The sequence below is a fragment of the Cygnus atratus genome, chromosome 3, assembly GCF_013377495.2.
Source record: "Cygnus atratus isolate AKBS03 ecotype Queensland, Australia chromosome 3, CAtr_DNAZoo_HiC_assembly, whole genome shotgun sequence".
NCBI classification, from domain to species: domain Eukaryota; kingdom Metazoa; phylum Chordata; class Aves; order Anseriformes; family Anatidae; genus Cygnus; species Cygnus atratus.
The window spans coordinates 7,619,938-7,646,169 of NC_066364.1; the positions used below are offsets into that span (position 1 = coordinate 7,619,938).

The 26,232-nt window shown below is 42.8% G+C and overlaps 1 protein-coding gene across 1 annotated transcript in view; it reads right to left on the minus strand.

Annotated features, from left to right (window-relative positions):
• FKBP1B (FKBP prolyl isomerase 1B) overlaps positions 1–26,021 on the minus strand; it is a 44,354-nt gene extending 18,333 nt beyond the window's left edge. The window contains exons 1-2 of the mRNA XM_035560108.2: positions 25,912–26,021; positions 23,709–23,756 (exon numbers count right to left, since the gene is read on the minus strand). Of these exons, the coding sequence (XP_035416001.1) occupies positions 23,709–23,756; positions 25,912–25,948 (85 nt within the window). The 5' untranslated portion in view covers positions 25,949–26,021. The remainder of the gene's footprint in view (positions 1–23,708; positions 23,757–25,911) is intronic.
• Positions 26,022–26,232: the final 211 nt, after the last annotated feature.

Here is a 26,232-nt window from a genome sequence, read left to right on the forward strand (position 1 = left end):
TTTTTTATTTTTTGGTTCACCCAAATTCAAAGCTAACTGCAGCTATGTTTAATTTGGCTGGGTTTGCTGCATCGGTGTGACTTTGCTAAAAATAGGCAAATCAAACCAGAGCTCCCTTCTCACGTTTGACCCTATCTTAATAGAAATGTATATGACCCTGAGACTCCCACATTAAACAGTCTGAGTCAGAGCAGTCTCCCTGACTCATCCAAATTTATTTTCTCATTTTGGGTAACTTGCAAATAGCGGTGGCAGAGATGTTGCAGCAGGGGCAGTAAGAGATACTTTTATTAACCTTCATTTTTGAAAATGTGGTCTGCCTGCTACAGACAGCTAGAGGAAGGAAGGAAAAACAAAATCCAACTGTGGCTTGTATAGAGAGACAGCCATCCTTCCCTGGGAGCGGGGAAAGTGCCAAGGAACAAATTGGATGGTGTGTACAAAAGAAGAAAAAACTTCTATCCTGCTGTTTACTTGCACTGGCACATGCTATTAGATGAGTATGCCTTTGGGGGAGTGCCAGCCTGCCCTCAGGAAATGCCAGCCTATCTCGAAGAGAGCCATCATTTACTCCTGAACAAAAAAAAAGAATTAGCAGGGGCAGCAAGAGGCTAAGATGCTTGGGTTTAACTCGTGCTGGCCTGGAGCCAAATATGCAAGCAAAAGCTTAGGAGAACTTTCTTCTGATGCCTCTGTGCCAACAATAGATGTGGACAGCACAAATATTTACAGACCTAAAGTGGAGGGAGACTAAATGAGGGGGGAGCCAGACTGTGCCTTAAGTGCTTCTAATAACGATTAGCCCGTGGCGGCTTTGCAGCGCTGAAGTGACTGCTCCCCGGGACGGGATGACTCAAGGGCGATGCCGCCAGCAGCGCAGGATGTCTTTGCACACACACTGTAGCATGCAGTCCTGCCTTTCCCCAGGAAAAAAAAAATCCTGTATTAATAGCCGTGCCTTCATACTGTACACACCACGGCACAACCATCTCTCTCTGAAGCTAGGAAGGGCTGCCAAGGGGTTTAAACGCTTCCAAAATAAACAAAATGATCTCGGAGACCTGCAGAGGTGTTGACTCTTGTGATGCATACCCTGACGCTCTCCTTCTCTCTGAATATCTCCCTGAGGCCACCTCTCTCTGAGCATCTCTCCTCAGCACCCAAGCGTGTCCTAACATTAAAGAGAAATGAGTTAGTGATGGGATGACTTGGCTGAGAGATGTCTCTTACTTTATTTACCTTTGAAATAGAAAGTAAATATAATAGCAAGATATATATAACAGTAAGATATATATAATAGTAAGATCTATATATAATAGTAAGATATATATTATAGTAAGATATACATATGTCTCTGACTGCATCCTTTCTTCCTCTTTCCTTGTTGTCAACCTCCCTTAGCTGTCTGGGGATAACAGTTTCTCTTCATCTGTTTGTGCAGAGTTAAGCACAACGGAGCTCTTGAATGATGCTAGGATACAAATATAATCAAATTCTCTTTTCTCTGTTCCTGAAACAATGACAACGCTATCAAAAAAAGAAAAAAAAGGTGGGTACATCTATAGCGTGGGGGGTGTTTGGGAGCAGAACTTTGCCTTAAAAGCACCTGCAGTGACAGCAAACAAAGGATCTTTAAAGCTGTTGTTTAGTTGTGATGACAACCAGAAATAGCGAGCTCGTTCCTTACTTTTCGAGCACTGATCTTGTCACCCCACCCATAAAACTGCAGTGGATAAAGTCAGCCTGAAGATCTTCCCAGCTGTGCCTTCCTTAATGTCAATGTCTGAAGCCCGAGCTGCCGCCATCACTGGAGAAGGACAGATCTCCAGCAAAAAGGGCCTTGAAATGAATGGCCATGGCCTGTAGCATTTAAATACAGTGGGTTATTGCGTTATTTTAACTATGTAAAGAGCAGTTTGCTCCTTCTTCCTACACACCCATGTTTACAGAACTGGAATCCAAATTAGACATGTATAGAAGAGTACAGAAATTTTCATATAAAGCAGTTACATAAAAAGGAATAAAAGAGGTTTCTTCACCAGAAGGTTAAATAATGAAATATCTTCTGTTTCTCAGTCACCTTTAGCTTTAACAATGAGTCCTGAAGCCCAAATTATGGCAGGGTGTGCAAGTGAATAATTTGCTATTTACCTTTTCTCCTAAAAAAAAAAATCAATAGCAAAACCCCACAAACCTCACCAACTGCAGCAACATTCAGCCTTCAAGAGGGACATAAATACTCTTCCTACATAGCCCTAAAGAGACCCATAAAGCAAATGCAACCCAGTGTCCTCATAGATAAAACACCACTTGCCTTGCGTGGCTCTCACATTACATTGCAGGGCACCAGGAGGGTGTTCCTTGCAACTGCTCTGCGGTGCCCATCAGATTCCTTGCTTTCACTCCCTTTGGCACCTCCATGCAAGAAATGAGCCTGGCATGTCCTGGCCATCTGCAGAAGCTAAATCAAACACTGGATATTCTTGTCAGCAGGCTCTCACTCTGCCCAACAGACGACTACTCTGCCTGGTGAGGCCGATAGCAAGTTCTGTGGTTGGCTCTAGAGCCACCCATAAATTTGTAAATTGAGTGAACACCCTGATACATGGCCTGGATTCTGCTGCATGAACAACGTGGTGTAGTCAGGAAGCTGCTCCCAAACTCGGCTTGTGTGTGTGGCCAAGCCACCGCCAAGCCACACGCAACCTTTCTCAGACTAACTCTAAAGCTTTTTGTTCGTTTCCTCGTGTTCAGAGCTGTTTCTGCTCCCCAGTCAGAAGTCTCAAAGCAGGAGCTGACCTGTCTGATCCCAGCTGGGGGCTGAGCCAACATGGATTATCACCAGTGGAGAGCCACAAAATCATAGCTGGGGCACGTAGAGGTCATGGATGTTTCCTCAGCTGAAATTGCTCTCTCTCTCTCTCTCTCTCCTTCGTAGCAGTGTATCTGCGACCTAACTTTCCAGCTCAGAGAGCCGTCTGTGCTCTGAGACTTACGGGTATTTCCACATCGCATTCCGGGGTCACCCAAAGGCTGCCCCCTGGATCAGACTTACTCTATATTCAGACGGCGAAGCTACAAGTGCAGCCCCAGGCGCGGCCCGGGGGACTCTCTGTCTAAGTCTGTCTGGCAGTTTAATATTCCGCCAGGCACCTTAACGCACCCGAACGGGCAGGCTGCAGACTGCCTGCGGGGCAAGCCTGCGATCAGAAGCTGTGGCTCTTATGGCTCCTGCTCCTGACCCCTCTTACTGTGCTGAAACGTAGACGTGGCCTGGGGTGTTGTTGAAGAGCTACACCGTGCTTGTCTCCAGCGTGGGATCTCTTGAGCTGGAGGCTGAACATGTGGTATCTCCTAAGCCTGTGAATCACATGCATATACATAATAAAGGCCAGTCAAAATCTTTATTAAATAAACTATTAAGTACTTAAAGTTGCAAGCCAAATGGGACCAATGTTCATTTAATGTAGCCAGAAATGTTTAATACTCCCGTCTCCATGACTCATAGCACTGAAAGCCCAGTAAAAGCTCAGAAACACTCTGTGCCTGCTACAGAGCAGCACATGATCTTCATTTAAACACCAATGTATACAAGATGCAGTATGTATTAATCAGATTAAAAATGTAACATCTACCAGGATAGAAGAATGCAATGTCTGCTCTCACACACACTTCCTACCATACAGAAATGTTGGTGGAAGATACAAGTTTCTCTCAGTGCTTCCACAATGTTCACATCATATATATCAGCATACTCATGACAGAAAACACTACGCTACCTACAAAAAGCATTATTTTTGCGTGTGAACACAACATAAAATGCATGTATTTGAAGATATTCGGGTGTCTAAAGATGCAATAGTCATTCTGTGGGAATTTCAAATTTATCTGGGCATCTGATTTCTTTGATTTCAACTCAATTATTTTAAAAACCTGTCATCACTACGTATTTCCTTAAACTTTCCCCAGATAGCACAACTACAACTACAAAGTTAGAGTAATTACCACCGCTTCCAAATCCACACAGTTCATTAAAGAAGTTCAACATCCTAAACTGCAACAGTGTGTGAAAACCTGCATGACATTTATCACTTAAAACCCAGTTCTTAAAACAACAAAATGGACAGGCAAGAACACTGTAAACCTTACCACGTCCTCATTGTACAAAACACGTATTTTTATTATCTGGGATGAAGAACACACTGAATGACAAGAGGCAGCCATAATTCTGATCCAGTGATATTTCCAGGATTGTTCTTTTCAACTCCAGGGTGTCAATATTTTAAGAAATACTGGTAAGTGGAAAATATCAGTTAATATGTGTGTTAGTAAGACATTTATCATTCTTTATGCTTACATTTTGACAGAGCATTCATAAATACTAATTCTGAGTCAGCTTTGACCTAGCAATGCCCACGGAACAGATGGAGGTCCTCCTTAGCTGAACTTGCTCACAAGGCCCATCAGTCATACTAAACTTAAATTTATTTCTGCCCTTGTCAACCTGCTATCTCATTATCTCACTATTCACTGACAAAAGAAATGATGGATCATGAGCACTGGGGTACAGGGAACCAAAGGCACTAAATAAAATGCACCTCATTATGTCAGCTGCGCGTGGCGTGATGAACCCTCCAGTGGGACCTCTAGGGGTTACTGTAACACAAGCAAAGGATGGTTGCATTGTGTTCAAAATAATGATGAATATATACTTCAAGAAGAAAATTCAAAACAGGACTGGTGCACCATAAAACCAAGGCTACAGGTGGATTTGCATTAGAGAGTTATCACTGTGTGGCGTTACAGATAAGGGAGCTTCAACCTTTCACGGAGGTTTTGTTGTGCGTTTGGTTTGATCGCTAGGCAATTCCATCTAGGAAATACACAAAGCAGGTCTCATTTCTACTTAAAACAAAACTATTACAGAATCAGCTGAAAAATCTTACACCCAAAGCATTTATGGAATAAGGCTGTATTTTATGACTGGACTTTAAGATATTCATGCTCAACCCAAACTAGAACTTAGAATTTTAATGGTTGTAAACTAAAAAAGGGTAGGTTTAGACTAGGTATAAGATAGAAATTCATTACTGTGAGGGTGGTGAGGCACTGGCACAGGTTTCCCAGAGAAGCTGTGGATGCCCCACCCCTGGAGGTGCTCAAGGCCAAGATGGATGGGGCTTTGGGCAGCCTGGTCTGAGCATGGCAGGGGGGTGGACTAGGTGGCCTTTTAAGTCCCTTCCTACCCAAACCATGCCATGATTCTATGATTTATGGCACTGATACCACAAACATCAGCTGTGAGGCTACCCGCTGGGTCCTCTGTCGGCCCAGATTAGCCTCCGCTGTCCAAAGGACTTGAAAATCAAGGTGAACTTCTGCGTTGGGTACCATCATATTTTTAGACGTGATCGCTTTATTTTATAGTCACTCTGTGGAGAATTTTTCCATGTTCTTTCCAGTGGGGCTATTTTTATTTTTACCATACACAGATGTCCTTGAGGTATGCTTAACAGCATAAACTGTGAAAGCCGTGTGCCAGGGCAGGGTTTTCTTGTAAGGCGATACAGCCCTGATGTGCCCGCGACGCACCAACCCATACAACTGCGCGCCCGTCCCGTGTGTGGGAGCACGGTGGCAGGGCTGAAGGCAGGACAATGCTGCCTGGGGCTAAAATTAGCCCCCAAAAATAACAGCAACATGAGAGCTCGCTTTGCTCCTGCAGAATTGGTAATGCAGGCTTTTCCAGAAAACTCAGTCAAATGAAGTTTTCGAGAAAAACAAAAAAAACGCAAGCTGGTGGGATGTCAATTAAATGAGACACGATCGCTGCAAGGGGATTTATACAAACAGCTTTCATTACCCTGAACGGCACACGCTGGCTTGTCAATCTTCCCGAGCTGCAAATATTTCTGCACGTTACAGATTGTGACAGAAAGCTCCCGTCTCGTGGATGCCGCTGTCTTCTGCCGGGGACTTCTAACTCTCACCTATTTTTACAGCGAGAACTATCTGGCGAGATTCAGAGCACAGATCAAAGGTTTCTGCCGAGTAATCCCCACACTCAAGAAATATCCTGAAGTTGAATATCCATCTGTTTTAATGCAGCTTTTTTTTTTTTCATGCACATTAAGAACTATCTAAAAAAAAATCATATCAACCAAAGCGGTGTAAAAGCTTAATTAAGCCCTCTGGATATGTATGGAGAATGACTTTGAGGGAGACGTAATATTACCTTCTGGAATTGATTAGTCATTTTGTTAATCACTTTTTAATATGCTCCAAGTAACTTTTTAGGGAAGTGACCAATTCTAAGGATGCCCAGTGCAAGCTGGCAACCAGACTACACGTGAATTACAAATGGTTTTAGAGCTCTGCACCAGCTCATTTTTCATGATATGAAGCATCTCCTGCAAAGTGCTGACTGTCCTCTGGTGCCAGTAAATTTCACGTGTGGCAAAGCCTTTATCTGACCATTATAAAGCCAAGGAGAAGTTGAAAAAAAACAGATAATATTTTTTATCAACTCCATTTTTGATTTTCATCCATAGCTATACAGGAAAGCACAAGGAAACTCTGAAGAAGCAAAAAGTGAAATACAAAAAAAGGAAAAGTAATTGACATGATTAAGCCTAGGGAAGCAAATGAATTCAAGCTCAAATGCTGGTATTACTGGGTGAGTCAGACTAATTGTCAGCCCAGCCCTAACATCTACGACCCTAGGAATGGTCTGAAGCCTCTAAGACTGACCTACCTGAGGAAGAGCATTAAAAGAGAATGCAAACAATGCTTCCAAAATACATGACAGAACTATCAATTAATGCACTTAGAAGTGATTCTTGCAATCTCTTCATCTGACTTCGTACTTCAATGCAGGCTTCAGGATTTTCACTAAATAATTCCTGTTTGAACTAGTGCTGATTTAAAGATGTCTCAGAGCGATGAATTGACTGCAATTATTGACCAGTGTTCAATAATAAATCAGTATTTCCAGCTCAAATGAATGCCTTATTTTAAGGTGAACTTGTAAAATTTCACTTTCCAGGCATGATGCCTTAATATATCTTCACAAACTAATGAAACAATTTAGTTGTCCTGTCAATTTCTTGTTCCCCACGCTGCCCAAAGCATCCCTTAACATTTTCTGAACAAACCGAGCATTTTGAGCTCAGGCAGGTTTCCCAACCACTATCATCCTTGTGTCTCTTTCCTGAATTGTGGACTACAAAGCGGAGCACACTATTTTTGAAAGTCATAGCAGTGTGAGGCCTCTGAACCTCCCCCCTTTTCCTCAGTGCTCCTGTTTGTGTATTCATGGATTGTAGCCAGCTTTTGGGCAAAAGAGCTTGCATTCAGTCAATAATCAGCCACCACTCCCCAGGAATTTTTTCAGTGTTGTTGCTTTCTTGTCACAAGTCCTCTTATCTGTAAGCACAGACTTCATTCTTTATAATGTCCTGCGTGGAAGAACAAAGGGGCTTATAGAAATCTAAATATAGTATTTGCTTGTGACCATTTTATGGAGTGATCCCTATTACTCTGCATCCATGACCTACTGGATGAGACCCCTTATTTAAGAACTATTTCTTTTTATCATCTGCAGTCTTTTTTACACCATTTTCCACTGATAATAACATCACTTACAGTAGGGCTAACACCAGTCCATCTTAATACCAACAGAAAGCAAAAGCCCCCTACTCAAAAAGCCAATGTTATATCCACTGGCATGTTTATTTTGTATCTTTTTAGTTTCTCACTCAAAGCATCATGAGTTCCTTGCAGACCTTACCAGAAAACCTTACCATCCTCTGCAAAAGTTGTCTGATCATCCATACACCTATTCCTGGAAAGGCCAAGCAACGCTGCAAGCTGGGGGAAGACCGGCTGGAAGCTGCTCCTGTGGGTGCTGGTCGACAGCCGGCTGAATATGAGCCAGCAGTGTGCCCAGGTGGCCAAGAAGGCCCAGAGCATCCTGGCTTGTATCAGAAATAGCGTGGCCAGCAGGACCAGGGAAGTGATCGTCCCTCTGTGCTCAGCTCTGGTGAGGCCGCACCTTTAGTACTGTGTTCAGCTTTGGGCCCCTCACTACCAGAAGGACATCGAGGCCCTGGAGCATGCCCAGAGCAGGGCTACGAAGCTGGTGAAGGGCCTGGAGCACAAGTCCTGTGAGGAGCGGCTGAAGGGACTGGGGGTGTTTGGTCTGGAGAAGAGGAGGCTCAGGGGAGACCTTATTGCTCTCTGCAACTGCCTGAAAGGAAGGTGTGGGGAGCTGGGGGTCGGCCTCTTCTCACAGGTAACTAGTGATAGGACTAGAGGGAATGGCCTCAAGTTGTGCCAGGGGAGGTTCAGGTTGGAAATGAGGAGACACTTCTCTTCTGACAGGGCTGTGCAGCATTGGAACAGGCTGCTCAGGGGAGGTGGTTGAGTCCCTATCCCTGTAGGTCTTCAAGAAACGTGTAGATGTAGAACTTAGTAGCATGGTTTAGTGGTGGACTTTAGTACTAGGTTAGAGGTTGGACTGGATGATCGTAGAGGTCTTTTCCAACTGGAATGATTCTATAACAACATAACAAACTTCAGAACCCCAATACTGACTAAAAACAAGGAATAAGGATTTGTTTAAAACATTTTGAATACTAAGAAAAAAAAATGCAGTTTGACCTGAGGTTTTTAACATTATGATCCAACATTTTAGTTAATACAATTTTCTGTTGTATATGACATACCACAATTTCAAAATCTTTGGTATGTTAATTTCATTTTTTTCTAAGCTGTCTCCCCAGCTCTTCAGTAAGCAGCAAGTAGAAGATCGTGCAGGAGCTGTGACCTCTCAGAGTAAAAGGGTCCTAAGTACCCTCCTCATATGCAGAGGCAGCCATGGAGTCCATCCTTAGCTCAGCCAAAAGAAGCATTTCTAAATTAGAAAACAGTGCTTCAGCAAAACAGCGTTCCTTGACTTTTAAATCCAAAAGCCATGAATCTTCTCCGGGGAGGGGAAAAAAAAAGACATGGATCGTCCAGTGCAGCATTGTCACAAGATTTTCATTTGTAACCCAAATACAAGTTAGAAGATTTTTGAAATTGTGTGTTTTTATTTGCATCTTTATTTTCACCACCCTGCCCCAGGCCCATTTTCTGCTTTTGATGGCTTTCACTTCTGAGACTGCTCCACCACGGGTCACTTTTGGGAAGGAGAACCAGTGGGGTTTATTTTGCAAATATTTCTCAGCAAACCTGCGGACAACTGACCCCACTAACAGCTCCCAGGCTGTAAGATCATCATTTCAGGGTACGAAGGTGGTCTTTAAATACTTCACCTTGGTAGGACTTGTCAGCTCTAAGTTATTACCATTCCTTGATCAGGAACAAATGTGGTCCTGATGAATCCTGCTCAGCGACAGGTTTATGCAAGTCATGTTCAGAAGTTACCTCGGCTAGTGACACTGATTTATGTTCTGATAAGAAGTTAATTATAAAGGCTTGAAATTTGCAATCACTCAGCAGAAGGGAAGTGATATGTCCTCTAAACAAAGTAATGCACACTGTATTAATAAAATTACTAGTAACAATAATTCTGTTCCAGACTATAGACAGCTTGTGTGCCTGTTCAAGGTAAAATTCTCTCACTGTGAATCATAATCTTGGCCCAGAAATTATTGTGCACCTAACCACTAAACAACCAAAAACGTGCTTTAGTCCAGAGATTCAAGCAGGAGATTTTTTGTCTTCTTTTGGGTGTTGGGGGGGAGAATCGTCAAAAAAAATTACTCTGAGAGCAGTGATATGAACAAATAAGAGCACCACTAGCTAGTGCCTGCCGCAGCAGCATTAAATATACAAACCATGCTAAAAAGAGAAAATCATCCCCGTGCATTATCACAACAGAGAGACTGAGAATGTCCTATGGGAAGGTCCCTAAACTGTACACTGGAAGTTTTGTAGGTCAGAAATGCAAAAAGGAAACACAAATTGATATCCCGGACTCCAGTGGCAACAGAAGAATAGGCTGTTGCTTCTCCCTGGTTTGACATTTACCCTGATATTAACTAAAATTAGGTCTCAGATTCTGTTGCAAGGGCTAAAGATGAATGAATTAAGGAAGAAACACGGTACCGCATACCGTCAGAGACTCCCCTGCTTTGGTTTTCTGTGAATTCAAGCAGGTCAGTTCTGCACCAAAGTCAAAACAGCCTGACGTGACCAAGGTGCATGAGTTTAGGAATGCAGAGGGTTAAAAGCCTGCTGTTTATAAATACTAGCCCAGTGATCAGTGATTCTTCTTCTAAGCTTTGCTCTTACTCAGCTACCTAATTCAACATTAAAGCTTCATGATGGTTTTGTTGTTGTTGCCCCAAGCCTTCCAAAGTTTACATGGTTTTTAATTTCTTAACACAAAATACACGTGAAACTGGTTGCCCTTCTTTTAGAGTAAGTCCATAACGAATCCAACCTCTTCCTCCTGTGTTAAGTTCCTGTCTACCCAAAATGACAAGACAAACTCTTTGCATTTGCTGTAATAATCAAAAATACATTAATACACATATGTAAATAAAAACACATATACATACTTCATGTCCTTTCCATGCGGAAATTAAAAGAAGAGGTTAAAAGTGGGCATTTCTCTTAGGTTTTTGTTTCTCCTTCCTAAAACATACATTTTTTTTCCTCTTCATATAATCCCTTATAACACTTAAACGCCTTCTACTCCTACACTGAAAGGCACTGCAAATATTAACCTTATTTTGCAAACACACACTTCTGTGAGGTCTCCGGGTGTTGTTATAACCATTTTATGAATGAGAAAATACAGCCAGGTGATTTACTTGAGGGGAAACAGTGGCGAGGTCAGGGACAGAAGCCAAGAGTCCACTCAGTCCCAGAACACTGCTTGAGACACCCTCTTGTTTTTCCAGTCTCTTCTTCCTCCCACTTTACTTCATTTTTGGCTAGTTACAAATAAGCTACAGAACTGAGACACAGATAAGAACTTCTTGGAAATACAGGGCTGTTAAGGTTTTAAGAGTGAGGATTGGTCTGCTGTAAGAAGCCCAGTCTGGAATTCAGGCTAACACTTTGGATAGGTTAAAACACTTCACGGCACGTGTTTCTCCCTCTGAGGACACAAATAGAAAACAAGCAGCAGTCCCATTGTTTAAGATACTGCTCTAATGGGTTTAGAAGCTACAGGATGAGTAATCCTCAGAACTGTATTAAAACTTGCGTATAACTGAACAAACAACAAGGGGCCACAAGGATCATCAGAGGGTTGGAGCACCTCTACTATGAAGAGGAGCTGAGAAACTTGGGGTTGTTCAGCCTGGAGAGGAGAAGGGTTGAGGGAGACCTCACAGCAGCATTCCAGTACCTAAAGGGGGCTGCAGGAAAGCTGGGGAGGGACTCTGTCAGGGGGTGTAGAGATAGAACAAGGTGGAATGGCTTTAAACAGAAAGACGGTAGGTTTAAATTAGATATTAGGAAGAAATTCTTTACTGTGAGGGTGGTGAGGCACTGGAACAGGTTGCCCAGAGAAGCTGTGGATGCCCCACTCCTGGAAGTGCTCAAGGCCAGCCTGGATGGACTTTGCACAACTTGATCTAGTGGAGGTTTCCGTACCCATGGCAGGGGGCTGGAACTGGATGGTCTTTAAGGTCCTTTCCTAACCTAAACCATTCTGCGATTCTATGAAGTGCGAAAGATAAAATAATTCAATGAAACATGAATGGAAAATTATACCTAAACATGCAATAAACTAGTTTTTGTTTGTTTGTTTTCTAAGAGTCTACTATAACCTCAGCGTGTTGAAGAAAAACAAGAGTGCTTCTGGGTATGGCAAGAGCCCAGAGCAGCAGGAGGGCGCAGTGGAAGTGCACGCTGGTGATATTCATTCATTCACTCACTCGTTCATTCATTGTGCTTCCAGACTCCGTCCGGTTCCTCTCGGCCAGGAGGCTCCTTGACATCAAATCCAGAGAACACCTCACATCTGCCTGGCTTTCATCAGCCAACACCCTCTTGGGCTGTGCTGTACATCAGTTTCTCAGGGGAAAAAGAAGAGCTAAGATAACTATTGCCCTCGTACCTCCACTTTTTTCAACACAGCTACTTGTCCACAAAATGTGCAGAGGTGTCCGAAACCTAAAATAAATGTGGGAAGCACTGAAGACTGGTAGCTATTCTTATCTCCCTGCTCTCTATCAACACAGTGGGCTAACCATGTTCGTTGCTCCCTAACACAACTGTCATCATTTAAATGCTTTGTAGTCTACAAATGGGCCAGTCACAGTGACTGACTGAATAACAGAAAGATTACAGGTCGTATGACTCCATTACCATACGGAGGAATTTTGCAGCCAATGTTTCTTCCCACAATCCTGCAGGGAAAAATCCCAATCCAACATTTCATTGTATTTTTTTCTGCAACGCAAACCATTTCTCAGCTCTCTGGTACCTCCAGCACCCATGTTTCCAGCCACAAGCTCTCTCGGGTCCAGCCTGCTTTATTTGATATTGTTTTCCCAAACACTTTAAGAACTTTTGCACCTGAAGAGGAGCTCTGAATGTGCTACAACAGCGAGTCTTATGAAAACACTTCAGAAATGGCTCTGCAGTTTCAGCAAATCGATGTATGGCAAGCTTTAGTTCCTTTATTGAAAAAAATGAATCGTTACCATCAAGTCCCCAATTATTCTTTACAGCAAGGAAGGACTGAGCTCTTTATTTGTTTACAGTGCTTACACAACCACTGAACTCAGGATTGCTTAGACAAAGACAGAAAACCTAATAAAAACAGAAGTACTTTTTGATCTTCTACCTTTTATGTCAATTCAAATAGTTTGTTCTCAAAAGTTAAAATCTTTTTAAGTCTGGGGAGAAAGAAACAGCTCTTCCAGAGTTGGTACAGCCTGGTGGAAAATATAATAGATAAGAACTTTAAATAAATTTATATCCCCAGCTTTATCAGAGGCTTGCTGAGTTCTCTGGACAAATCATTTCCCTTCTGCATTTCCCCGTCTTTTACAGAGGAGTAAACAATGCTTTTCCATTTCCAAGGGGATTTATGAATGAAGGGTGTAGCGTTTTGATCAGATTCAACTTTAAGAAGTGTCCACAGGGGATTAACAACGGCAGTTATTTATTATGGTATCAAGCACGAATTTGCATTTGACTCACAAGAGTTTAAAACTCCTGCATTCCCAGCCAGGAACCTGAATAACTGTTGAAAAGGAGGTAAGCTATATAAATGTCCTCACACAAAACAAGTTTTAATGGCAGAGGTAAAGATAATTTTTTAATGAGGTTCTTCCATTCCGATCCAAAGCCCTTTCAACACCTCTTCTATAGTTACAGCCTCTGAAGTCCCCAGAGTTCATATATAATGTCATGACTCCTGAGTTCCAGCCAGGAAAAGGTAGGACGCTACAAAATGGGCTCAGCCCAAGTTAGATGATAGCTCTCAGCTGTGCTGTGCAGAAGCACTGCTGACTGACTTGAGGAACAGAGCAGGAGCTGTGAACCTACCCCTGCTATTTATTTTACTGAAGACAAGGTGCAAATGACAGCAGAAGAAAATTGAAAGCAGAGCATATAAAGAAAGCTATTGATGGGGCCGTCTGGGCACTCCAGAATTTCCCCTGGCAGGGTGGGACAGATGCAGCCATTGCTTTTCCAGAGTTGTTGCCAGCTGGCCACCATAGGGCATGGAGAGGCTGGGAAAGCTAGTCACACAGGCAGTGTGACAGAAGAGCATCTCCTGCCCTTGTCAGTGGAGAGGAACACTTCCAGAGAGGGATCTCAAACCTAAACTAAGGTCAGGTTGTGAAGCACTGCAGAGAAGACTGTTCTTCTCCACCAACAACAGGCATCTTGTAGGTTGACTTCTCTCCTGTGATTAAAGTCACTCTTTGTGATCACCATTCTGCCTTCTTCCAGAAAAAGGGAGAACAGTTTCAGAATGGAAGAAGGTAATCCATGTAATTCTGCTTTTCCTCTGTGATTAAAGCATGTGTGGACAGTGGTCAGTTACTCTACCTGCAGAAAATGTGTCTTGATGCTCCTAACATGGCTGCACATGCGTGGTAGGGCAACCACCATGTAGTACAACTTTCAAGCAAGAAAGACAGGAAAGGTTTACAGCAGGGTCAGACAGAATAACCCCATAATAAGAAAAAATAATTTTGCCTTACAATGAATGTATGCAGAATCCATTCAGACTAATTCAGACCACAACTGAAGATAAGCCTGAGCTGTAAAATTCAGATTCACAGCTTTAAATACTGCAACATACTTCTGTTAATATACAACGCTTTAGCTCAGACCAACATAGACTTGGCAGTTAGCCTATGAATTTCAGTCTCAGATCCTCCACCTTCAAAATAAAACATGCGGGAGAAGCTTTTCAACCAAAATTACAGCTTTCGCAACAAAAACAAAAAAATTGCTTCAGTTCTTTAGGGTGAAAATTGTGCATTCCAGTCTGAAAGCAGCAACGCTTCACGGTGATGCTTCAAGAACTTGTCCACTGTGTGACTCATCTTCTATTTTCTTTTATGTGCCCTAGATATCACTAGATTTCACCTCCTAAAGTACCAAACCCTCCTCTTCTACTGGAAATCCCAGTAGAACCGTAACAGAAACTTATCCATGGAGAAGAACAAAAACCTAAATTACTGTAACTATAATCCCTTGCAGTATTATAGCCTGATTTCCATCATGTTGTTGTTTTTGTTTTTTGTACCTTTCCCTCCCCTTTTGTGTACCTGACCCTCCCCTGTCCCAGCTCCGTGCCGTTCCCTCGGGTCCTGTCGCTGTCCCCAGAGAGCAGAGCTCAGCGCCTGCCCCTCCGCTCCCCTCGTGAGGGAGCTGCAGGCCGCCATGAGGCCTCCCCTCAGCCTGCTCTGCTCTGGGCTGAACAAACCAAGGGGCCTCAGCCGCTCCTCACACGCCTTCCCCTCCAGACCCTTCGCCATATTCATAGCCCTCCTTTGGACACACTCTAATGGTTTTATGTCCTGATATTGTGGCACCCAAACCTGTACACAGTATTCAAGGTGAGGCCATAGCAAGGCAGAGAAGAGTAGGACAATCCCTTCCCTCGACCAGCTGGCAATGCTGTCCTTGATGCACCCCACAAGTGTTAGGTCTTTTCCTCTGCCCAGGAGGGAAACACTGTTACCAAACCAAAACTCTTCAATTTCTCACTGAGAACAAAACAAAAGTTGTCAATCTTGCTAAATCAAGGTAGTTGCATCAGTAAATGTGCAAAGGGAAGCGATTTAGAGCAGCAAGAGACCAAAGAGAAGCAGTAACTATGCAGGATTAATGCAAAAGGTCTGGGAGAGGAAATCAGACTTTGAAAACCATGAACAGAGACAGAGGGAGAATTACAAATCAAACGGGCCTTGCAACCACTGCCGTAACACTGAGTTTTGGGAGACCTGAGATGCTGGATGGAAACTAAAGGACTATGTTGATTGCGTGGACTTGCTGCTGCCTCAGTTACAATGATCCACCACGGCCACATCATATACAATCCTTCATGCTGAGCGATGTGCAAGGGAGTACAGACTTCTGCAGCCAGCAGTCTCTTGAAAAAAAATCAAGATTTACAATGCCCTGAAGTAACCGAAGTGAAATAATACATCTCAATTGCGAGATGTCGCTTTGAATACAGAGCCCCTTCAGAAGGCCCCTGGCGCCGGTTCAGCGAGGCTCAGCAGAACTCGTGCCAATGCTGCATCACTGCTTCCCACAGCAGGGCGGGTTTCCTCCGAGGCCTCCAATTCAGTTGCTTACTGGTGCCAAAAGACGGGCATCATACAAGCTCCTCGCCAGTGGTTTTCCCTGGAAGCTCCAACCCAAGGAGGTCCGAAGAGCACCGGCCTGCAGAGATGCCTGGCCACACAGCAACTGCTCGGGTGACACACCTGAAATGGGGGTGCCGTACATCCTCCCCAGAGAGATGATGCTGCGCGTTGTCTAATTAAAAAAATATCACCCCTTCCACTAGCCCTGCCTGGCTGAGCTACCTGGCTTAGGAACCTGATTAAGCTCTTTATCTGATCAATAGAGAGAGAGGCACGTCCAAAGGCTAACCATTTAGGTAGCCTAAGGTAACTAAGCTCTCAATTTAGACTTCTTAATTAGGTAAATACGGTGATGTCAGTTCTATTTTGTCAATAAAAGGAGACAAGCCTATCACTGTTGCCTGCTGATAGAGTTTCTCATTTAGATGATGTTGTAACCACTCGCACGTTGCACTAACAAACACTATTTACTGCACTAGGTAGCCCCAATTCCAACAGCTGTTTGTTTTCTAATAAATTGTGAAAAAAAAAATCAAAGAATTGCTCAATCTTGTGAGGATGTGGAATTCTAATTGTCAAGAACTGATACAAACCTATCAGATCCTGGTCATTAAATATATACATGAGCTGTAAGTACGCAGAGTGCCACATTAGGATCACTGAAAACAAGTGTGATGAGGATACAGTAAAAATATTTTGTTTGAAAATAGCAATTTAATTTTCTAAAAGAACTGTTTGGATCAGTTCTGCACTTTTAAAAAATTGATGCACAGAGGCTACTGGTTCCTTGTTACATTACATAATCTGATTTTCAAACCTTTTTTTTTTTTTAAACCTGAAATCAATGTCTTTCAGGTTTCTGTGAGGTAGGAGTAGGAGGTTTAATTATTTGCTAGCAATTTCGTTTCTATGCACAGTAGGAATAGAGCATGATGATACAGCACCCCCATGAAAGAAAATCCTATAGAATTTAGTACGTGCTCCACAACAGAACCTAGCAGTCACCAAATTATTCAGTGTGTCTCATACTGGCAGGGAAGTGTCTGTCTGGGGAAAAAAAAAAAGTGCCTGTGTATGTTCTCTTGAAGAAATCTATAATCTCCTTTACTCTGCAAGACAAAAAAATAAAAATCTCATCCTGTCTTTTTTCGAAATGAACGTAAGACAGTTTACAGGCTATCCCAGTCTTCCCTTTCTTTGCACAAAGAGCATTAGCAGTTGTCCATGTAATACCTCAGTGCCACAGGGATTACCTTTGAGGGGAGAGATGTCCAATACTTCGTCAAACCATACCTTTGCAGCAGAGGTTGCCTGTAAAAATGCTGTTGGATAATTTCAAGCTTCTTTTCCGTTTTACTTACTCACATTAAATAGCATCTAATACCAGAATTAATTTCACTGAAACCAATGGGTACACTGCATGGTAGCAGAGCATTCAGTGCAGAGGAGGAACTGGGAAACTTGAGGCTCTGGTTTATTACTCTGATCCTTTTCCATCAGCCAACAATCTGATATGTTCAATTTAAACTCACTAATTTAGCTGCTGAAGCTACTACATTTCTTCTTACAAATGGCTGCACCCTTTTTGTTCATCAAATCATTTTTTCACGTCAATAGTCTCTTCTTATAGGAGTCTCGTGGCACTTGCAAGCATTAATTTCAAGACAATTTTGTGAGGCACAGTCCTCTTTCTTGTCAGATTTCAAAACTGAAGGCACAAGTAATATGCCTGAAGTCAGTCACTACGCTGGCAGCAAAATGCCTAGGAGAAATCTCTCCTCCTCAAACTTTTGCTTCAGGACTCCACAATCACTATCAGAATGAATATGCCACTAAAATATTTCTAAAGGTAACCAGTCTGCATTAAACAAGCAAAGAGGAAAACTTTACTGCTTTTATTGAGAGTTTTAAGATTCACAAATTGTGTCTGTAGGGCATCAAAGGAACATTTTCTTCACTGAAGAGTCAAAACTACTTTTTGCAGTTATGACTCACTGACGAAAAAGGATGTTTATAAGTGCTTAGCTGCCTCGAATATCTTTTCAGAGTAAAGTAAAAGGCTTTCATCTTTTAAGCCAGGACAATCTGAAGAGATTACTTCAAGTGAAAAAAAGTATGGGAATTGGCAGGTTCCAAAAAGATGAACAGACATCACACTCTTCTGGTATAATATATCTTGTGAACATGCTCGATAAAACAATTAAGTTCTTTCTAGGTAAGCAAAATTTATCTGGCTCTATTTCAAGGCTCAATTATAATGTCTGTTACAATACAATTCTTATTAACGTTAGCTCTAATTGCATTGTTCACTATTCTCTTCCAAAACCATCTAGACAGCTTCCTGGAGACAAATAATTTTGATTAAATTCCCTCCTTAGTTTCCTCGCAGATACACATGCACAGCTCTCACTGAAGTTGTGCAGATGTTTCAGAAAACGGGACCAGAGAAAAAGCACGCTCCTGTAGTCACCTGGTACAAAATGCTTTCATACTAAGCTGGTATACATCCAGTTATGCAGATATTGAGGTTCATATATGAGTATATGTCACTCTGCAAAGTTATTCTGGACTTACCTTAGTCTTTTGAGAGTGTGTCTGTATAGGCAAACGTCTGGTTACTACTGTATACACTTTAAACTGGGTTGATATTGATCAAAGAAAAATAGGAAGATCTCTCTTCTTCTTGGCAAGTGTTATTTCAAGGGAACTGCATTATATTTGTATCGTGTTAAATGGAAAATGCTCTTTAAATCACAGTGAATCGGCCATATTCTATAAATTGTTAATGTGCATCTATGCAGTCTGCTTTTGTTATTAAAAAGGTTTTAAAAAAATAAAAAAGGCTTTCAACTACAGAGATACAAGCATAACTCTAACATTATACCACTGCCAAAGCTAAAGAAACAAAAAGAAAGAATATAAAGCAACATATGGAAAAAGAAGATGATCTGAGTCTGTCCCCAGATCGTTATGAAAAGTTCTGCTTTAAGTACAGGCCTGATTGCTAAAACAGAATGAATCCATACAGCATATCCAAACTAAATGGAGTGGTATTCATTTACTTCAATAGGGAATTTCACTTTATGCACTTACAGAAAATAAATTAAAAAATTATCAGTATTTGGTGCAATTTTGTGGCCATTGCTTAAGCCAAAAATGTCCATGGAAGATCTCTGATAGAAGCTCACTTTAGTCAGTAATTAATGATTTAAATGTGCCTTCGTGGTCTTACTCCTAGAAGTCTGTTCCAGCACGCTACAAATACTGAACATCTAGTTTCTTCTGAAAAAAGGGTAATTGTATTATTATCACAGATTTACAGGTGGGCAAGGAGAAAGACGAAGCGGTTAAGAATTAATTCACCTTTACTACAGGCTACATAGGATGACACAAGAGAATATCAGCTCTGACTAACTTGAAAAAAAGCTGCCCTCTTACTGTTAAGAGCAGATCGGGGACATATGTACAAAAAAAACTTATCTGAGGGCACACTGTCAGCAGGCAGGAGGGCCAGAAACAGGAGTCAGTTTCCCAGAATGCTGGTTTTACCATACAGCCAAAGCATTCACAAACTCAGCAAAGGTTTTGTCGTGTTTAAGGGCATTTCTCGCTGAAAGTCACGTTTTCCCATCATCTTCACGAATCTCTGAATATTCCGCACTGCTAATTCCTGCTGCCAGAGCAAACAAATTTAAATCACAGGAAAGAAAACTGCAGAAAATGCCTCAGTTCTGTTGATACACTCCAGGACTACTGATAGTGTAATTTGTTTATTGGTACTACCATCAGTGCTGCAACGTAACCTGAAGACCCAATCACGATTAGGACGCTATTACATTAGGCATGAAGAAGGAGGCAGTTCATACCCCAAATTGCTTGCAATCTATCAACGTACGAGGCACACGAAGTACAACCATCATTTTGCAGACAGAAAACAGAAGGAGGGAGCAGATTGCCAAAAGCTTTCAGAAGCTTGCTTCAAGAAATCTACGACACAAACATGACATAAACCACTGCTGCTGGAAATGCGTTTCGATGCCAACTCCCTACCATATCTACTAATCCCATTACTTTGCTAGATCAGGTAGCTTTTGAGACACAGCATAGATGCCGGATGATAAGAAAAAATTATATTTCACAGAATCATCTAGGTTGGAAGAGACCTCCAAGATCGCCTAGTCCAACCTCTGACCTAACACTAACAAGTCCTCCACTAAACCATATCACTAAGCTCTACAATTTCTTGAGAAAGATAAAACATACGGGAATTTGATCACTTTCTTTGGTCATATACTAAGACCCAGCTTCATATTCTATCACAGTCTTCCTATGTAATCACCAAAAAAGGAGAAAAAAAGAGAAAATTGATTAAACTAGAGGTTCCTTCTAAACTGTTCCCTAGTGAGGTTGCACCTTAACGCCTGCTGCCACTGGAACTTAGGTTTATCCACTAAGGCATCAAAACACATTTGTGAGTCAGACCACAAAGTCTGCTCCTGAGGTTATGCATCTAATTGAATGAGGAGAGAAAAGAGGCAGAGCTGCCACATTTAACAGCATAATAGCTGCAGCGCTGACGGAAGTGTAAAGCTCAGTCACAGTTCTCCCTCATCTTGAGGAGATTCCAGTTCTCACTTCCCACTTCTCAGGAACACGTAGGGTTGTCAGACTAGAAACTACCCTGGTGAATCCCTACCTTGAAGATGCACGAATGGGAAGGTGCGCAGGATGACCAGACAGGACTCAAAAGTTCTGCCAAATACCTAGGGGTGGCAGCCTGTGGTCCTCTCTGGGCATTTTCTGCGTTAGGCTGAGATGTTCAACCTCCAACCTGTTGCAGATGGACTGTCAGGACAAACCCTAACAGACAGCTTGCTCCTAAAAACTTTTTCCCAAATACATTTCAGAAGCAAGCTGCAGGCCTTCTTCTCCTGTAGTGGTAGCAGCCCACTCCTGCCCATGCTCTCTCTGCCATCACTCCTCATCCTACGGCAAACACACTTCTACGAGACTGTTGGCAAGGGAAGGGAAGATGGGGAAGGAAGGCAAAATAGAGCCCTTGACAAAAATATAGAGCCCTTGAAAAAAAAGAATTAAAAAAAAAAATAGAGTCCTTGAAAATTCGTAACTTGCTCTGGCAGAAGCAAGCCCCTTCTGGTCTCCTCCTCCTTACCGGAAACTCTCAAGACACAAATACTTTGTGAACAAGCAATGTTTTTCCTAAACCTATTCCAAAAACCGAGCCCTCCAGGAAAGCAAGGAACCACTGTGCTAAGGACATCACCACCACACAGTGCGTGCACTGGTATGAGAGCAGGAGGGCCGCTGCAAGAAGTTACGTGGCCAAGCAAGTTGTCAAGATGATGACAGTGGGAAAAAAAAAAAAAAATCACCGGATAAAAAGAGTACAGAACTAATCCTGCAGACAGGGACTGCAGTACAACTCTTCCAGCACTCTCACGAGTGCCTGAACCAATTACTCACTCTCTTGCTTGCTCCTTTTCTTGCCCACGGCTCTTGCACCTCTTCACGTCAGCTTTCGTCTCCCAAGAATGTGATGGCTGCAAGTTAAGGTTGTGGCAAAAACAGCTATGACTCCTGTCTGGTGGAAAAGGGAACTAACGCAGGTTTGCCTTGTCTGAAGCAACTGTTCAGCTAGCCTACATAAAGCTGACTCCTACAGGCAGTGTTTTTGACTGAAAACAGCTGTTACTGCTGTGCTTCATGCTCACAGCACTCCGATGAGGTTGGGTTCCCCTGGGGAACCAAATGCCTTTTCTCCAGGCTTTGGTGGCACCTGGCCAGTGCACGGTTCCCTCACTTCTCTTGCTGCAACACCTCTCAACAGGCATTTGTGCCTAGCTTCAGAGCACCGTACAGGCTCAACACCGAGCCAGCTTGTGGGCTTTACGTGCTTCTAGCAGCTTGCGAAAGCAGGATTTCTGGATCATGTCCTCATACCTAGGTGTCTCAACTCTTCCTACCTCCCATTTTAGGTGACAAAAGAGATGTTCTGGATATCTCTGTAACTTGGGTACCCACCTGCTAAAACAGGACTCCTATGAGTGTGGGGAGGATAAACATTAAGTACGGTGTGGCCTAGTAAGGTCATATAAATAAGACATCATTTCAAGATGAATCCCAGACATATCTGGAAGAACATCAGTATAAAAGGAACTTATACTGCATTCAGATAAAATAATCTGAATTAAAATTTGACATTTACATTTCATCTTTCCCCATTGGGATAAAACACCTGATCCATTGGGATAAAACACCTGATCCACTAACCATGGGCTCCCTTTTAAAATATTTCCACCAAAGACTGCTTAAACATTGCAGCAGCGCTGAAAGTGAGATCATGAGCTTTTTTGATATCTGTTCTAATCTGGGAGTTCGAGAGGTTGCACAGCACCACTAGCAAGGTATATGGAGAAAGCACAGTTTAGGCTGGAGATTGATTTAATGAGTTTTCATGAAGTCGTTTATATCAAAAGCCAGCTTGTGATAGCCTCATCTAAGGCATTATCTATTAACGATAAGAGTATGCAGCATCTTGTTATCTTTCCATATTCATCATTCACACTCTTTTCAAAGTTATCCAGCAGAACTGTACTTTGTAACAGCCACAGACCACAGCTACATTGTCACCTCTAAGTTTTTTCCCTATCTCAGTTCTGACATTTAAATTTATCTAGAACTAACTGGAGGTGGGAGGTGACAATTTTGTTTCATGAAAACTTTGGAAGTTTGGGCTGGAACAGAAACATATCTTTCAGCATCTTCACAAAAATAGTTTCAAAACACCTATTTTCAGATCCAAGTTACAGAGGAACGTTTGTAAGAGCTGAGACTGGCACGGAGACCCATGTGTTTAACTTGCCCACTATTCCAATTCAAACTAGAAGTCCTTATATCACAATACTCTGAATATATACAAAAAAGCTTAAACCCTGATATCCTATATCCCAAGCCAACGTGCTAACTCCCACATAACCTTCTGAGGAGAGATATTATTGAAAGTATGTCGAAAAGCTTCCTGAAAAATTTAAATAGGCTTACTTCATTAGTAATAATGAATAGTTCTATAGCTTATAACTAATTAAGTACAAAACTGAAGCAAAGCAGCAGTTACCAGGGATTACTTTCCTATAATATAGGATCCTGGAGGAAAACATTACCTCGTGGATCCATGCCCAGAACAATAGCTGTCAATCCCCACATCACCTTTATTTTACATAATTAAGGAAAAGACTGCATAAAATGGCAGCTCTTGATGTGAACTTCACAGCTCCGGACTCAGGCTGCAGAAGTCTTCGCATTCTTTTGACAATTTATATAACTACATACAAAGCACCATGCTACACACTGATTTAAAGGACATTTTCCCTCTGTAAAGGTGTGGTGTAAACAGCTCCATTAGCCAACTCACCACTTAAGATTCATGCAAGTCCATAAAGCAGGTGTTAAATAGACCTTGTATTGATCTCTTCAAACTGGAATGAATTTTACTGCCAATACATAGACACATGCTCTCAAGATATAAACAATCATTAATTGTCTGTATCAAGATCAGAGGCTGGAAAAATATGAACCCAGCATTTTCACTGCTTCATGCTCAATTTCATTCGCTGGCGTAATGACTTAGAGAATCAGGTCCACGGTCTCATCTGTCAACTTCTCACCATTAAACACTACACCTGGCAAATCTACGAGCAGGCACATCTAGCTCCTGTAGCCTGAACAGCTCAGCTAGAAGTCAAATATTCAGGAAACCCATCACAACACAAGCAAATTGATTATGAACAGCAGAGCAAAGCAAAAAATACAGCCACATTAGAACTGACAAAACACTTTTAAGCATAAGGCAGCTGGTACTGAGAGAATATTCAGAAGATGCCTTACCTGTGTAGTGCACCACACACGTCTGACCCTTCTTTGGAAACGTCCGTCCTGTTAAAATTATAAAAGGTTATGCTTTTATCTTCTCTGATTGAGCTAGGCAGGTTTAGCTTGTAGGAGCAAAATGCTAGACTGAGGTTTGTATTGACTATGCCTTATCACATCAGTTATATGCAGGGCAGGAATGGGTAGAGCTTAGGGTAGAAGATTCCAGCTTGGCTCCTATTTAGCTGTTAGACCAAATAGTATTTTCATCACAGTAATGTAATTTTCCCTGTATGTGTGTGCATTACATATACATTTACATTCTGTAAGTGTAAAAGGACTGTCAAAACTTCGTGAAATATAACCTTAAAGTTCTCAGAATGTTTTTGGTATGATTTTTCCATGTAACGTCTTAGTTTGACATTATAAAAAAAATCCATTTGTATTCACATTTCTAACGCCTTTCACTTGAGACAGTTCTAGCAAGGGCATCTCTAATTAGCAAAGAAGGGTTTTACAAAAAAGATTTCACATACAAAGGCAGTTTAGTTTTGTAGTGTCAAGCAACAGTAAAGCAATGATACACTGAGCTCTTGTAAGAGCCTGGTACCTACCCCTCAAACGTTCATACTGAAAGAAAAAGAATGCTTAAATTCTAGTCTTACCACTGAAAAATGGAATTACTATTTCCATGTTACCTGCTATAGGTACTGTCAAAGGCATTACAGGACAGGGGAACACCTTCCAGGCTCACACAGGTACTAATTGCATAATGAAGCAGCTAACCTTGATTTCTAAAGCAACGTTGGCCAGGGCTGAGCCCAGGCTCAGAAGTATGAATGAGACTGATCATTAATGAACACCCATGTCAGAAAGTGAGAAAATGAGGATTCAGACAGAAACCATGGCTCATATCTAATTTGGTTCTCTGGCCTCCTTGGTCTGAATGGTAGCAAGTTATTCATGACAGGGTATAAAACACTAATAACACATCAGCTATGTACTTAGGACTTGGACACCAGAAACACCATGAGCAGGAGAGCAGGCTACGATGAACCGAGATCCGTAACACGAAATGGAGAAGATGTTGCTTCCAAGAGAAGATTGCCAACGGAGAAATCATAGTGCCTTAAGAGAAACCCAGCCTAGCCTGGGAGAGAGAAGACTACAGAAGGAAAAAAAAAAAAAAAAACAAAAAAAAAACCAACCCCCTACACACACAAAAAAAATAAAAAAAAAAAGGGAAGACTGCTTTAGACTAGACACCTAACCTGAGGAAAGTTATGCAAGACAAACCCTATACTTGGTAAAATAGGTGTTATTCAGACTAAATATAGAACAGAAAGAGGGAGTATCAGACCTCACCATCATATATCACACCGTGTGAGCAAAGTCAACGAAGCTACATAAATTCACATCAAAGCTGAATTAGAAGCAGAGATTCCCAAGACCAGTGACGAGCTGTGGTTTTACGACAGCATTTTAAGGTCAGCTGATTTTGATTAAGACTTGCAACCAAGAGAAATAACCCATAGACCCTTCTGTGGAAGACCGTATTGCTGACAAAGACAGCCTTGATGTATTCCACAGCTAACGCGTACTGCTCCGAGGTTGACTTCCACCCTTTATGCTCCCTGCACTGCCGCTCAACCCCTTCCAAGGGCTCTGATTTTACACTCAGGAGCCGGATCTGATCCCCGGAGCCAAAGACCACAGAGGGAGATGACAAAACAAAATCCCAAGCCGAAAAAGAAAAGAGAGGGGGCCACAAAAGTTAAGCTGCAGGTGGACTTGGGCAAATTATTTATCAGCCAAGGGTGAACCTGGGCTACTGGATGGATGCTCACGGCTGCACGCTAGAAATCGCGTTCTCCTCCGATAAATAAAGGAATAAAATGAATAATTTTTAAAAGAACAGCGGCAAAACAGACCTTTGGGTGTATTCCAGTACGGTGGCACAGCACGGGGACCCGACCTGGCTCCGCCAAGGGGACCCCAGCGCCAAGCCGGGGGCAAGGAACCGGGCAAAGTTTTGGGGCAGGGCTGCCCCCAGCTCCCCAATTCCTTCAGCTCCAGCGTCTGCCGGATGAAAAAATCATAAATCCACCCCCCTTTCCTCCGTTTGCAGCCGGGAGCCTGGCGGCTGCTGCTGCTCCCCCCCGGCCTCGGAGCTCCTTCGGCAGCCGCAGGGCTGCCCCCCGCTCCCCGGCAGGTCCCGTACCGTCTCCCGGAGAGATGGTCTCGATCTCCACCCCCATCTCGGCACTCAGGAGCGGCTCTGGCGGCCCCTTTTTGGCTCGGCACGGCTCAGCTCGGCTCGGCACGGCACGGACCCCCCGGTGCAGGCATGCCCCTCCGCGGCCGGCTGCCAGCGGCCTCCCCGGCTGCCCGTCAGCCGCCCGCAGCCAATGCAGGGCAGGGGCGGGGAGGCAGGGGAGGGAGGGAGCCCGGAGCCCCTAGCCGTAGCACGGAGCAGCTGAGGTGTCGCCGCCGGTTCCCTTCGGGTAGTGGCCGAGGGGAAGGCGAGGACATGTGCGGGGGC